The sequence below is a fragment of the Chiloscyllium plagiosum genome, chromosome 19 (assembly GCF_004010195.1).
Source record: "Chiloscyllium plagiosum isolate BGI_BamShark_2017 chromosome 19, ASM401019v2, whole genome shotgun sequence".
NCBI classification, from domain to species: Eukaryota; Metazoa; Chordata; class Chondrichthyes; order Orectolobiformes; family Hemiscylliidae; genus Chiloscyllium; species Chiloscyllium plagiosum.
The window spans coordinates 36,231,035-36,245,245 of record NC_057728.1 but is presented as its reverse complement, the minus strand read 5'-3'; the positions used below and the strand labels follow the sequence as shown (position 1 = coordinate 36,245,245).

The window sequence follows — 14,211 nt, the reverse complement described above, 5'->3', positions numbered from 1 at the left end:
ATAATGGGACTTTATTTGATAAAAAGAAAGACAGCAAATTGGTTTTTAAAAAAAAGCTCACAGGATGCTAGAAATCTAAAATAAAAACAGAAATAGATGAATAAGGTCAGCAGGTCTGACATCATTTGTGGAGAGAGAAACAACAAACATTTTGGGTCCAGTCTGAAGAAGAGTCTCTGGACCTGAAACGTTAACACAGATCTTTAGTTCAATTTGAAGTCAAGTTTGTGAGAGATTGAAAATTAGCGATCGGTTCTGTATCAGAGGCTTTATATTATCTTGCAAAATGAAAACTCTTTGCCTTGTAAGGAAAATAATATATAATGGTATAATTTCACTTGGGTAGCATATTTCATTACTAACATCAAAAAATGCCACATAGGTAGCAGTTCTTGAACTACTTTCCCCTGATGAATCAAATACAAAAACAGTATGACATGAATACATTTCTCCCCCATTGTATTTTCCTATTGAATATTTTACTTGACAAGGTAAAAATCTCTTTTGGATAAATATTGCAACTTGATTTAGTCTGCAAATGTCCATTTTGTCTGCTGGCACCTTTTAGAGTGAAATCCCTTGAATGGTTCAGTCTAATTTTGCTTTTTGTTTACTTTTTGAATCTGGAAATGGTACCATACAGAAGGAAAAAATGCCATTTGCATTTCCAGACCAAATTCCTTTCCACTTCCACCATCAAAACAGATGATCAATTTTGCTATCTCATTGCCATTTTCAATAAATGGCAATCTCATTCAACTATCAGTGGTTATACTTCACAATAATTCATTGTGAGAAAAACATTTTGGACTGTATCTATAACACATGGTAGTGCACTATAGAGATAATGGTTTTTCCATTTCTGCAAAAGAATTTCTTTTTGCCATTTTCAGCCAAAAAGTGTTTAAGGCAGTTTCTTTGGCTCAAAAATTAGTCTGGGTTGTTTTAGCAACTGTGACTTCTAGCGCCACACAAGAGTTTTATTTTTATTACACTTCATGAGGAATGTTCAAGAATCTTGACTGTTTAGGTTCAATACTAAATATTTCATTGCCAAATTTTTAAAAAACATCATGCACCTTATTTACCCACAGAAGGCAGCTAACACTGTTCCTAAGCATCTGCCCAGACAGTCGAATAAGACCAGCCCTCAATTCTAGCATGAGAAACTATGCTTACAAAGAGTAGGTGCGAGCCCATTCCTGAAATGAGTGCAACTCATACAGACATCTAATTTTGCCTTTTCCAGAAGGTTGCAAAATTGGTTTGGATTTTCGTTTTCAACAGAGTTGGGACATTTCCCAACCCCACAACAGAGATCTGAGGAAAATAATACCCCGGAATATCAGATTTTCATACCAGGGTGGTGTGGCTCCCTGTGAGGTGGAAGGCTTGCTACAGTGCACAGGCACTGTGTATAAGTTTGATATTTTAAAACTCAAACTTTCTGACATCCCTTACCTCCTTCACCCCCCACCCCCAAAATCTCAATGCCAACCGATATCTCTTCATACACTATGCCAAACCATACCTCTTTTCTCATTGAGAGTCTCTACGACAATATAATGTCAACACATAACAACCCATGCACTCATCCACAACCTGTTTCCCTTCTGCCACAGTCAGACCTCAGGTCCCAAGCAGAGGGGATGCAAAATAAACTTCTATAAAGTATATTATTAAGTGTCTGTTGTCAACTTTACAAAGAAAAAAAATCACAAAAGTCAATTTATAATCCTTTACTACATACAACCTTACAACAACAAACAGTGGAATTCATCATCTCACTTCAAAGAGTCTAAAACCACTTGTAGCTGTCAATTAAAGTGAGAAATTGCAGGGATACAAATCCTGCAGCACTAATTCAGCAATAGAAATGCCCAGGCTTATGCCAACAGAATGAAATGGCAAGACATCTTATTAAAAAATCATAATGGGCATTTAAAAACAAAATACACTTAGAAGGGCAGACTTGACAGCTTCATTTGGTAGTTACTTTTGACCAGTAAAGAGGTCAGCATTTGAGACATGAATCACATAAATATCACGCATTTTCTTCACGAGCTTAGGTCATTTAATTGCCAAAGCCTTGATTTTTCAGCAGCTGTTCCTGAAACAAACTTCGACTCCTTTGTCAAGATTACATTTTGCTCCAAATGGCTGAATAAACCACATTCCAGCTCAAGACCTCATTTTGGATGCTCTTTTTTGGCTAGAACCTATATGCAGAAGAGTGCCATTTTAATGTGGAAAATTTGTCACTGCTGAAGCAGAATTGGAGGAAAGGATCAATCACTGACACTGCAAACAATAGAGTGAACAATAAACAAGAATTTCTCTATCAAGCTGGGAGATGGTTTTCCATTCTCCTCTTATTAATGGAGAAACATTACTGCTGTTCCCAAATATGAAGCATTTCACTCGACCACGTAAAACATTTGCCTATTCAGTTATTAAATCAGCCCTTGGATTTGAATCAGAACAAATTAAATGGGACAGCCATCCACAGTCCTGATATAATGTTAAATAGAAATTAGAATGCAGAGTTGTGGGTATAGTGAATTCACAAAATTGCTCAAAACAATTTTTTTGAGTTCTAGTAAAAATGAATTAGCAGTGCAGGCCTCGTTCTAACAAGCAATCCCATTTTTTGTTTGAAAAATGAAAAAAAAAGCAGTGGAATTATTCATTTATCTACAGTATATAAATGGAATGTTCAAGCTCCCGAATCAACTCTGGTTGCTTTGTATCCAATTTACAACTATAAAAGGAGACATAACCAAAGGTAATTTACTGGTTCAATGCTCCTTCCACAGCAGCAACTTCAAACAAAAATTCCTAAGAAAAGAATTTGAAAATGACCTTATGCTTTCCATTACAAAAGTTTTTAATTTCAGTTAGAATATAGAAATCTATGAGATTAGAGATTAACGCCTGGAGATTGGGCTGCATTGCAGGCTTCCTGAACAGCCATACTCATCTCCAGAATTGGGGTAGGAAGCATACACACACAATCCTGATTGAAGGTTGCTGCTTCACAAATTAATTAAGGTGTTATAGAGGTGGCATTACTCCAAACCAGAGTCAGGCAACAGGCATTTTGCAAAAAATGAATAAGAGGTCTAAACGTTGATTGATATCTTTTCCAAGAGGGGTTTGCCTGTGTGCATTAACAGTCTGACATGTTAGTATGTGGACCAGTGTGCTCTGAAGTTTATAGCTTTGACAACAGACGTTAAACACCACTGCACTACAAGAAAGGAAGGGAAAGGTAGCTGGCACCATCAGTCTGTGCTCAGAGAAACCAGGTTTATGGATTACTGTCAACAAGGAAGGCAAGCAACTCACATGAATACATATTAACTCCATTCTGCCAGATCATCATTGATCATTGACCAAGCCCAAAGTAGCCTCCATGGCATTGGTTTTACTATAGTGACCTGATGCTATATTAGCATTTGTTTGTGGGCTTGGAGACTGCCCTTTCTCCACTGCAATTCATATTTGAAACTTGGACCCTAACCATACTTTTCCTGGTTACAATCCCTAAATTCCTTCAGCAACTCCCACCCACCTCACCTATGATTCCAACCCTCCAATACCTACAACCCTCTCCCTTTCCAAGCTTGCCCTCCTCTTGTTTACTCGATTGGCATAACCCACATCATGAACTGAACGTTACAGAGTGTTATTCAACTCCCTTAATTTCTTTCTGCAACTTCAAGCCAGTGTTATCAGCACTACAAATAAAACATCTAAAAACAAGGTTTTTTGGTTACAAAGATTTAAATTTCATAAAGTAGTAGGACAGCAATGCTAACCACGGAGCCACCTTTTCAAGGAGATGAAAAAGTAAATAGAGATATTTTAGTGACTATCTGTTAATAGCTATACACACCAACACATTATATTTATGTACAACTAAGATCCCATCATACTTGCAGGTGTTAAGATGAAGGATCACATTCCTGGTTCACCTTTGGTCATGTTAAACTTGTAATTCTCATGTTTTCTTTTTAAAAAGAGGAATAGTATATCCAAAAGATAACAGGGGATGTAATTTCAGAAAATCATAGAATCCCTGTACTCTGTAGTCATTCAGCCCATTGAGTCCACCCCACTCCCAACCCCTTCCCTGTATCCCTGCATTTCCCATGGCTAATCCAACTAGCCAACACATCCCTGGACACTCCGGGCAATTTAGCATGGCCAATCCACCTAACCCACACATCTTTGGACTGTGGGAGGAAGCCAGAGCACCCGGAGGAAAGCCAGGCAAACACAGAAAAAAATGTGCAAATTCGACACAGTCTCCTGAGGGTGGAATCGGGCACCTTGCACTGTGAGGCAGCAATGCTAACCACGGAGCCACCTTTTCAAGGAGATGAAAAAGTAAATAGAGATATTTTAGTGACTATCTGGAAGAGTCCTGTACAGATTCATGGAATGTCATACCTTTATAGAGGCAAGCAGACTTCGAATAGAAGGATTAAAAAGGAAGAGATAATGAGAGGCTGACTACCCAACTCTTTCCTCGCAGAAGCAATCCCTACAGGGATTGTTTTGCTCTTCCAGAGATGTACAAAAAATGAATTTCAACCCTGGCCTGTGTATGTTGGTGGCCTGACATATTAGTATGTGGATTAATGTATTTTGAAGGTCATAGCTTTAAGAACACCCATTAAACAGCATGCACTGCATGTAAGGAAAGGTTGCCAGCCAGCCACTGTTGAAATGAACCAGAACAAAAAGGGATTTCAATTAACTTGCAAAGCTGAGAATCTCAGAATGTCAACATGAATGCTACCAGAGACATGCAATATTACTGGCAGTTACAACTGAGAAACTGATTTGTATATACTGATTTGTATATCCTGCTTCAAACATTTTTTTGGACTCACTTCTTATTCCTAATCCCTATATATGCATATTTTGTTCTTAGTTCTTCTCACATTTAGTAAGTAACACATTTCCTCTTTTGTTAACTCAAGATAGCCCAATTAAAATGATGCCTTTTAAAACCTAGGTTGTTTTCGTCTGTGAGGAAGGTATTCAAGCAGAAGGGCACTTTTATGTAAAATTAAAATTAAACATGGTGTGACAAACCCAGGGGGCAGGTGACCAAGTAGGGGAGCCAGTTCATCCAGCCTCACCCAGGTGGTGTGTATGTGCAAGAGAGAGAGAGACACACAGACAGACAGAGAGGAACGAAGGAAGGAAAAGAGAGCATGAGAGAGCAAGAAAAGATAAAGAAAGTGAAAATAGAGAGGTTGAGTCAGAGGACATGAAACAAACAGCAGCTGCATGTCATTTGTCCATGAATGTTTTCTAGAGCCCTCACTGTTTAAGAAGTACAATATCTCAATTGCAATGTAATTAGAATCAGCTTGTTTATTTATTTCACTGGGTGCAGAGGGGAGAGCAAGAGAAAGCGAATTGAATAGGAGTTTGTACTTATGTAGTGCCTTATATCTCTCTCTCTTTTTCTTTCTCTCTCACACATACCCACACCATACAAAAGCAAGTAAAAGTTGATAAGTGACTACATTACATTTGTTAACCTTTCAGTTAGGACATGACGTACAGATGGCTGGCCATCAGCCTCATCTCCAGGTAAGTGAACTCAAGATTTTATTTTATTTTCCAATGCCTCCCTGAGGCAAGATTACTGCCCTATGGTGAAGCATAATCACTTGATCATGCAACTAAATAAAAAGGGGTAAGCAAGGTATTTTAAAGATATTTGCACTTACAGGGACAGTCAAAGTATAGTTTTGTTTTAGAACCCAAGCATGAAACTCAAACATGCATTAATGAGGCAGTGCTGGAAGAAAAACAAGTTGTCAAAAGAAATCAAATCAACTTTGGACCAAGTCTTACCATCATCCTCTGACACAATATACATACAGCCTTAAAATGTGAAAGCACACTATTTGCAAATCTACACATGGAAAATAGGAGGGCAGATCATTTTGTAATTGATAAAACAGGAGTCGCTTAAAATCATAGTGATCCAAGTGTAAATGTAAATATTTTCAAAATACTTCAGGTTATTAAAACAGTTGAATTTTAATACCACTTCCTTTGAGAAGATTTATATCATTGCAGTGAAAAGAAAATAGTCTAGACTCATTATTTACAGACAGATGCTAGAGTTTCCATTCAGAATAGTTTGTTTAGAACTCTGCAGCTTACAAATATTGAGCCAGTCTGAAAAGGTAATGTCTATAAACTTTAAGCTCCACCATATCGATATAATTTTGATACTTACATATTTTGTCGCTGGTTGTCCAGCCACTGATCCAACAGCAACTGTGGTACTTCTTTCACCAGCATCAGGTTTTTCTTGTTCTTTAGACTGTGCTTCCATTTCATCTGGGAGTTTGATGTCACCAACACCAAGAGCTTCATTCTTGTATTTCTTCACAAACTGCTCCATCTGTTTCACCTCATTAACAGACAACTCATGGCATTTTGAAGGATCTTGATCATGTGCAGGCAACTGCTTAGCCAACTGCTTCTTTCGATACTGAGCTCCCTCTGAGCCAGCAACCGGCTGCTTCTCCTTTGGTAGCAGTTCCATGTATCGCACAGCCTTCAAAAGGAAAGAATTAGTTGGATATCACAGCTTTCCAAGTTTGTGACTCAAGCAAGACAAGTCTTTCCCTTATTTGCCTCCGAACAAACACACAAAGCAACTAACTGCACTGTCCAAGGATAAAACAAAGCGGTTTTCCAAATCATCACCCTGCTGGACTGACTGAATTAAACCTTCCATAAGCATTTTTATTAGATGATAATTTTCCAGCTCTAGATAAAACAAGATAAAATCTGCAGCTGTTGTGATGTAAGTACTTCTGGAATGGCAAAAAGCCAAACAATACTGGCTTCCACGGAAAAGTTAAAGGACATTGTTATGCTATCAAATACAGTTAGATGAGTAAATCTTTTCCCCCAAAGCCAAAGTAATTTTTAATCTAAAATTTCTTGAGATGCATGTAATTATTGATATGGTCACTGCTGTAGTATCAAAAAAAAACAGAGAGTTATTAGTTACCAGTAATCCATAATGACAATTTGAAGATTTCTTTTCAAAAAGAGTATACAAGTCAGAATTTTCTTTCACTTACAACAGAAGTAATTAACGATACCACTTTTGAGAATAGATAGAGTTACATAAAAGTGACATTTATTTATTATGCACTTACCAAAGCTTGATTTTGGACCGGTGGAGCCCACTCATACGTAACAGTCTTGATGGATACATCTTTCTTGGCTGCTATCGGGTTGGTGAGTGTTACCGTATTGCGTTTGTAAACAGGGATACCATCGGTTTTAAGTTTTGCAATGAGACTTGTGTATTTTGTATCCTCAAAAAGTTTGCCCACTTTCTTGTCTTCTTCGTTACCAGTGAGGACATCATGTTCTTCTTGGCCACACTTACAATTACGACAGATCTTTCTGTGAATTTAAGGTTGGCATTAAATTTACTGAATTTTTGACCCCATTTATTTTAAATTACTTCTCTAGAAATGGTGAGTTATCCATATACATTTCAGGAAAGTTGCTTGGAGAGTTGCTTGCTATAGTTCAGCAGCATGCACAAGTAGTTGGGAATCTTGTCGATTCTGTTAGAAAATTGCTTGGGTCATACAAGTATCTCCTAGTAACTGTTAATAAGCAGAGGTCACAGAGGACTTCTGTCCCTTCACCTGAGGAATGGCATTAAGAAGGAAAAAGAAAGTGACCTGAAGCAGGTGAAGACAAACAAAGTACAATTCAATAAAGGTATCCAAACATAAAAGGATAATCAAATTAAAAACTGAATTATAGAACAGCACAAACAAAATAAAACAAATGGTTACGATGATAAAGAAGGACTGACAAGCTAAATAAAAAATATTGGGGAAATTATTATACATTAAAAATATTAAAAGCTATAAATCTTGTAATGTCCAGCCTCTGGGTCTAACAGTGGTTTATATTTTAATTTTGTAACAAAGTGCCTCAGTTGTGTAATAGAAGCACATTATAATTCAGACTTCAAGTCTATTACAAGCAGAGATAAGTATACAACTGAGGGAGGAATTCATGATTAATACACCCAACATTAATACAATTTAATGACTTGGTCAAATGATGAACCAAAAGGAATCAATTTGATGTCATTCAGGCAGCTCCTTCTGTTTATGGATTATGATTTTTTCACAGGCCACATTTGTTGAAGGTGTGTAATATGACGAAATAATTATTTTGTCGTTTGATTCTAAAGTTGTAAACAACGTCTCTTCATCTAATTTTCTCAATAAACTTATGTTAATGACAAATATTTGGTGTATCTTGATGCTCAATATTCCTATTTATTTCAGATAACAGTGACACCAAAGTATCAAATTATATTTATTGCAATGCATTAGTTGCAAATGGCTTGGCTTCCTGCTCAAAAACCTGTGCCTGACTGAAAGACAGTTTGAAATAACCATGCATCTGCCTAAGAAAGACACACTATCATATTAACTCAGCTTCTCATGTATTTGCGGAAGTGATTTTGCAATGTACCACACACTTCAATGACAATAACATAATTCTCAGGAGATTTCTCACTAATGCATAAAAGAGGTCCAAACACAATTTGCTACATCAATTCACTGCATTATACTCCATGTTAGCATTGGTTGCCTAGTTTTATGGACAGCACAATTCATTAGCTTCATGTCCATATTAGGAAGCAGAAAGAACTGTTGCAAGGAAGTCAGTTTAATAAAAGTGTAATCAGCATCATTTTAAGAAGCGTAGTCAAATCTTAACATATGGCAGTTAGTATCAATGAAGATTTGACATGTTGACCGGTATCAGTAGAAACCACTTGAGAAGGGATTTACATCTGTAAATGAGAAAGTAATGGAGGCAAGTCATCAAAGGCCATTCTTTCTACGTTTACTAAACTCCAAGTCGATTGTTCAGCAATACGATAAAAGATAAATCGCACAAGTTGCCGCTAAGAAAATACAATTACATCTCCAACAGTAAGATGACAGGAATTGCAAATCAACAGCTGCAAGGCTAATCTCATTTGCAGCTGGCTATGGTGTACCTGGACTAAAATTGAATGTTTTGATCTGGACATGTCCTACCAGTGAAGATAGGAAATGACCAGAACAAAAATCATTTTGGGTAAGCAGTGAAATAATCTTAAGGAACAAAATGAGGTAATACTTTCAGGGAATCAGGTGTCAACCTTGCATTGTAGCTGCTCAAACTTGCAGAGTCTAGTGAAGGTCTGTAGCAATTCAATTAAAAGCTTATGGACACATTCACATTGGTGGAGGTTTTGCAGGAGAGGTGTATCTTCTGGTGGGTCCTGCAAGTTTTTCTCCCACTACTTAGCTCAAAATCCTTTTTGACTTGTTCGCTTACAGAAATGCAAGATGAAATAACCCAGTGACAGTTACAGGCTGTTGTTAAATATTTGAAACCAACAGTGTCTCTCCTTAACCAGTGAGATATGAGAAACATTTGAGGACTCTGGGACTATACTTGGAGTTTAGAAGGGTGAGGCGGGATCTGATTAAAACTTATTAGAATACTGAATGGCCTGGGCAGAGTGGACGTTGGGAAGAAGTTTCCACTGGCAGGAGAGATGAGGACCTGAGGGCACAGCCTTAGAATAAAGGGACCTTTAGAACTGAGATAAGGAGAAACTTCTTTCGTCAGAGTGGTGAATCTATGGAATTCATTGCCACAGAGGGCTGTGGAGGCCATGTCATTGAGTGTATTTAAAAAAGAGATACATAAGTTCTTGACTGCCAAGGGGATCAAAGGTTACATGGAGAAAGGAGGAGAATGGGGTTGAAAAACCTATCTGCCATGATTGAATGGCAGAGCAGACTCGATGGGCCAAATGACCTAATTTCTGCTCCGATGGCCTTATGGAGATTTAAGGATGGAGAAAGACAAATGAAATATATGGAAGGAGAATGAATTAGTGTCATCATATCCAGAAAAAGCAAAATAAAAAAAAAGAAATGAAATGCAAGTTTATTAAAGTTGAAATTTTAAAATCCCAAACAATTTATTTATTAGCTATAAGAATGAAATGCCACAGTTTTGTTTACTTTCCTCCTAGGTCAGAGAGATTAAGTGACATTACAAAAGCAAAAATATCCTCAATAGCAAGGTACTCACACTGTCAAACAGCAGCTTCGGTTGGTGTCAAATAAAATTCCAACAGTGTGCAAACATAGACATTTCATGAAACTCTCAGGGAGCTGCTTTTTTGGCATGACAAACAGCAAAGTAGTGTAAATTATTCAGTAGTTTATAACAATTCGCACTTCACAGGTTATCTTTTCCTTGTCACATGTTGTTGGATGATTTACACATTAATACAAGTGTTATTAAAGTCACTATTAATTTAGCAGCAAAACGTGAAGTATTACAACCGGACAGGAGGGACAACAAGTCTCTTCAGTCAACCTATTCTGTCCAGAGGAGAAGATTACCTGCTGACAGATATATTCTGCTTGTCTGAGGGACTGCTAGTCTAACACTACAAAGAGAAACTGTTCTGGTGCCAATTAGTACAACAATTTAGTTGTTTAGATTGTGGTCAGTGACTAGAGATGGAATGGAGTCCTAAAGACTATTTGAATTACTTCAGGTTTCTTCAAATACTGAGCTTAAAAGTAGCAATATGAAAAGGCCAACAAAATGAGCACATTGTGGATGTTTAACTTGCCTGTGTGGGTGTTAATAGGATAAGATGTGACTTTGTTTTCTTGGTCACAGTCTTATAGCTTACTTCAAACTGCTGAATATTTTGACCAAACTGGAGTATAGTTGTTTCACAAAAATGGATTGATAGCATTGCCAGGTATTTCTTCAATACACTGGCATTGGAAACAAGAAAAAAATAAATCTATGGATGTAGGTTTGCTCACTGAGCTGAAAGGTTCATTTCCAGACGTTTCGTTACCTTACTAGGTAATAAGTAAATCCATGCCCATACCAACACAAGACTTTAGCAAATTAAACAGGTGTTTCCCACTGGAGAGAGGGAATCGGATTCAGCAATTGCTGCCTCAAAATTCACAACCCCAAAATTTCAGTTTCTCAGCTCCACTTCATTACATGACACTACTTTGGGAAGCCCTGAATTAGACAAAACAATGCCAACAGTGATATGGTGTGTTGAAGCTAGTTATCAGGATTCAGAAAGGAGTTCTGATGAAGAGTCACCAGACTCAAAACGTTAACTCTGCTTTATTTTCCTCACAAAATGCTGCCAAACCTGGTGGCTTTCTCCAGCAATTTCTGTTTTTGTTATACACGTTATGATGGCTAACCATAATTTTAAGTAGAAGAAATACAAGATTGAACACCAGATGGAGTTTAGAAGAATAGAAGAATTGAAACATAGAAGATTCTTAAGGGACTTGTCAGTGTAAACACTGTGCGGGTGTTTTCCTCTTATGGAAGAGTGTAGGACTAGAGGACATTGTTTCAGAATAAAGTAGTGCCAGTTTAAGATGGAGATGAGAAGGAATTTCTTTCTCTCAGAGAGTTGAATGTCTTTGGAACTCCTTGCCATGTAGAGCTGACGGAGTAGAATCGTTGTGAATATTTAAGGCTGAGACAGATAAGATTCTTGATCAGTAGGAGAATGAAGGATTATAGGGAAAGGGTAGCAAAGTGGACATGTACTGTGTTGGATCAGCCATGATCCTTTTGAATGATGGCACAAAATTGAGAGGCTGAACAGTCCATTCCTCTCCCTATTTCTTATGGTTTCATGTGCAATCTGACACTTCAGACGCAGTATTGGAGTAATGGGAGGAGATGGAACGTTAGAGCTTGGTATCATCAGCATAAATCTTCAACACGTTAAATAGCAAAATTTGATATATGGTCACTCTTGTCATGGGTTTCACCTGCTGGAAGCGTATTTGAGGAATTTAAATGCATACCACATCTGAAAAAAATGGTTTCTGAAAGAAATACTGCCTGAATAATGGCTTGTGATGATTTGTTCATGAGATTTGGACAAGGCCAGCACTTACTGGCCATCCATTATTAGCATTGAGAAGTGAGAAGGTTTATAAATTGCTGTGGTGTTGTAAGGGAGGGTGTTCTAGGACAATGAAGTGAAGGAGCAATGATGCACTGGCAAGTTAGATTGGTGTCAAAATAGAGGGTTCGGAAGGTGCCACTGAAGGAACCTCTGAGTTGCTGTCGAACATCCTGTGGTTGAAATGCAATGTTATCACTGTTGCTTCTGGTCAATGGGATGCCAATCAAACAGACAGCTTTACTCTGTATTGAGCCTGAGTACTGTTGGAGCTGCAATCATTCAGGCATTCCCTTATCATTCAGTGATGAGTACTCTGTCATACTACTCAAATTAGCCTTTGAGCAAATGGCAATGTTTGGGGAATCAAAAGGTAAGATCGCCACCTTGGAATTTCCAGCATCTGACCTTCTATACAGCAAGAGTTTTCTATTGTTTTGAATGGGATGGGCAATGGTAAGAAAGGTTAGAGAAAATGGCAAAAATGAAAAGAGAGAAAAAAAAAATCAGATGATTCCTGACTGAGAAAAGCCCTTTGGATTTAAAAGGCAGATTCTCAATCTTGCTAGTGTGAGCAGCAACTACTTGATTTCATAAGAACATAAGAGATAGGTGTAGGCCATGTGACCCATGGAGCCTGCTCCATCATTCAATAAGATCATGGCTGATCTTTTCATGGACTCAGCTTCACGTACCCACCCTCTCACCTTAATCCTTAATATCTTTACTGTTCAAAAATCTATCTTTGCCTTAAAGACATTCAACTAGGCAGACTCAACTGCTTCACTGACCATGCTTTCTTTTTTAAGGATGGCACAGTAGCTGGCACCAGGCTCCCAGGTTTGATTCCAGCCTTGGGCAACTGTCTGTGTGGAGTTTGCACATTCTCTCCATGTCTGGTTTCCTCTGGGTGCTCCAGCTTCCTCCCACAGTCCAAAGATGTGCAGGTCAGGTGAATTGGCCACATTAAATTGCCCATAGTATTAGGTGCATTAGTCAGAGGGGGGGTGGGTTGCTCTTCGGAGGGCAGAAGGGCCTGGTTCCACACGGTAGGGAATCTAATCTAATAATTAGAATTCCACAGATTCACAACTCTTTGAGTGGTGATGTTCCTCCTCAAATCAGTCCTAAATCTGCTCTCCCTTATTTTGAGGCTATGCCCCCTAGATCCAGTTGCACCTGCCAGTGGAAACAACATCCCTGCTTCTACCTTATCCCTTCATAATTTTATATTTTGCATCTTATTATTAGCTAATCTCATCTCATTACAATGTAGCTCACAACTTTCTCTCCTTCCCTGAGAAATGAGATGGTATCAACTCCTGGTATGGAAGTCAGAAGTCGTTCCCCCCCGCTTCCTCCACACAAGACAGCATCACCAAAACACTAGCCTCAACATGTCACATAGCTGTTTACAAACCAAATCCTACACAACCTCAGCTCTCTAGGACTTGACTTCAGAGTACAGAGATGCTTACGACTTGCTTGCTTCTGCCAGCTTGCTTTTGCCCAGGGGTACACAAGCATTGCATGCATCTAAACAGAGTGTATCTTATGGCTTTTAGCACTCATTCACTTTGTGCTGACTTGACGCAGCCAGCCTCTGTACCCAACAGTGATTTATAATGCATAGGCTCTGCAGTACTAACTTGCAGGCTGGCTGCTTCGCTGGCTTGCACTGTTCTTTTGTACAGAGGTGGGAGGCAAGCAGTTTCTCATGCTGACAGTACTAAACAGATAAGGGGGTGGCCATGTCACTTATAGAGTCACAGAGGTGTACAGTATGGAAACAGACCCTTCGGTCCAACCCATCCATGCCGACCAGATATCCCAACCCAATCTAGTCCCACCTGCCAGCACCCGGCCCATACCCCTCCAAACCCTTCCTATTCATATACCCATCCAATTGCCTCTTAAATGTTGCAATTGTAACAGCCTCCACCACTTCCTCTGACAGCTCATTCCATACACGGACCACCCTCTGCATGAAAAAAGTTGCTCCTTAGGTCTCTTTTATATCTTTCCCCTCTCACCCTAAACCTATGCCCTCTAGTTCTGGACTCCCTGACCCAGGGAAAAGACTTTGCCTATTTATCCTATCCATGCCCCTCATAATTTTGTAAACCTCTATAAGGTCACCCCTC

General features: G+C 38.6%; 1 protein-coding gene across 1 annotated transcript in view; it reads right to left on the bottom strand.

Annotated features, from left to right (window-relative positions):
- tes (testis derived transcript (3 LIM domains)) overlaps positions 1 to 14,211 on the bottom strand; it is a 51,903-nt gene that overhangs the window by 14,895 nt on the left and 22,797 nt on the right. The window contains exons 4-5 of the mRNA XM_043709558.1: positions 7,209 to 7,461; positions 6,272 to 6,595 (exon numbers count right to left, since the gene is read on the bottom strand). Of these exons, the coding sequence (XP_043565493.1) occupies positions 6,272 to 6,595; positions 7,209 to 7,461 (577 nt within the window). The remainder of the gene's footprint in view (positions 1 to 6,271; positions 6,596 to 7,208; positions 7,462 to 14,211) is intronic.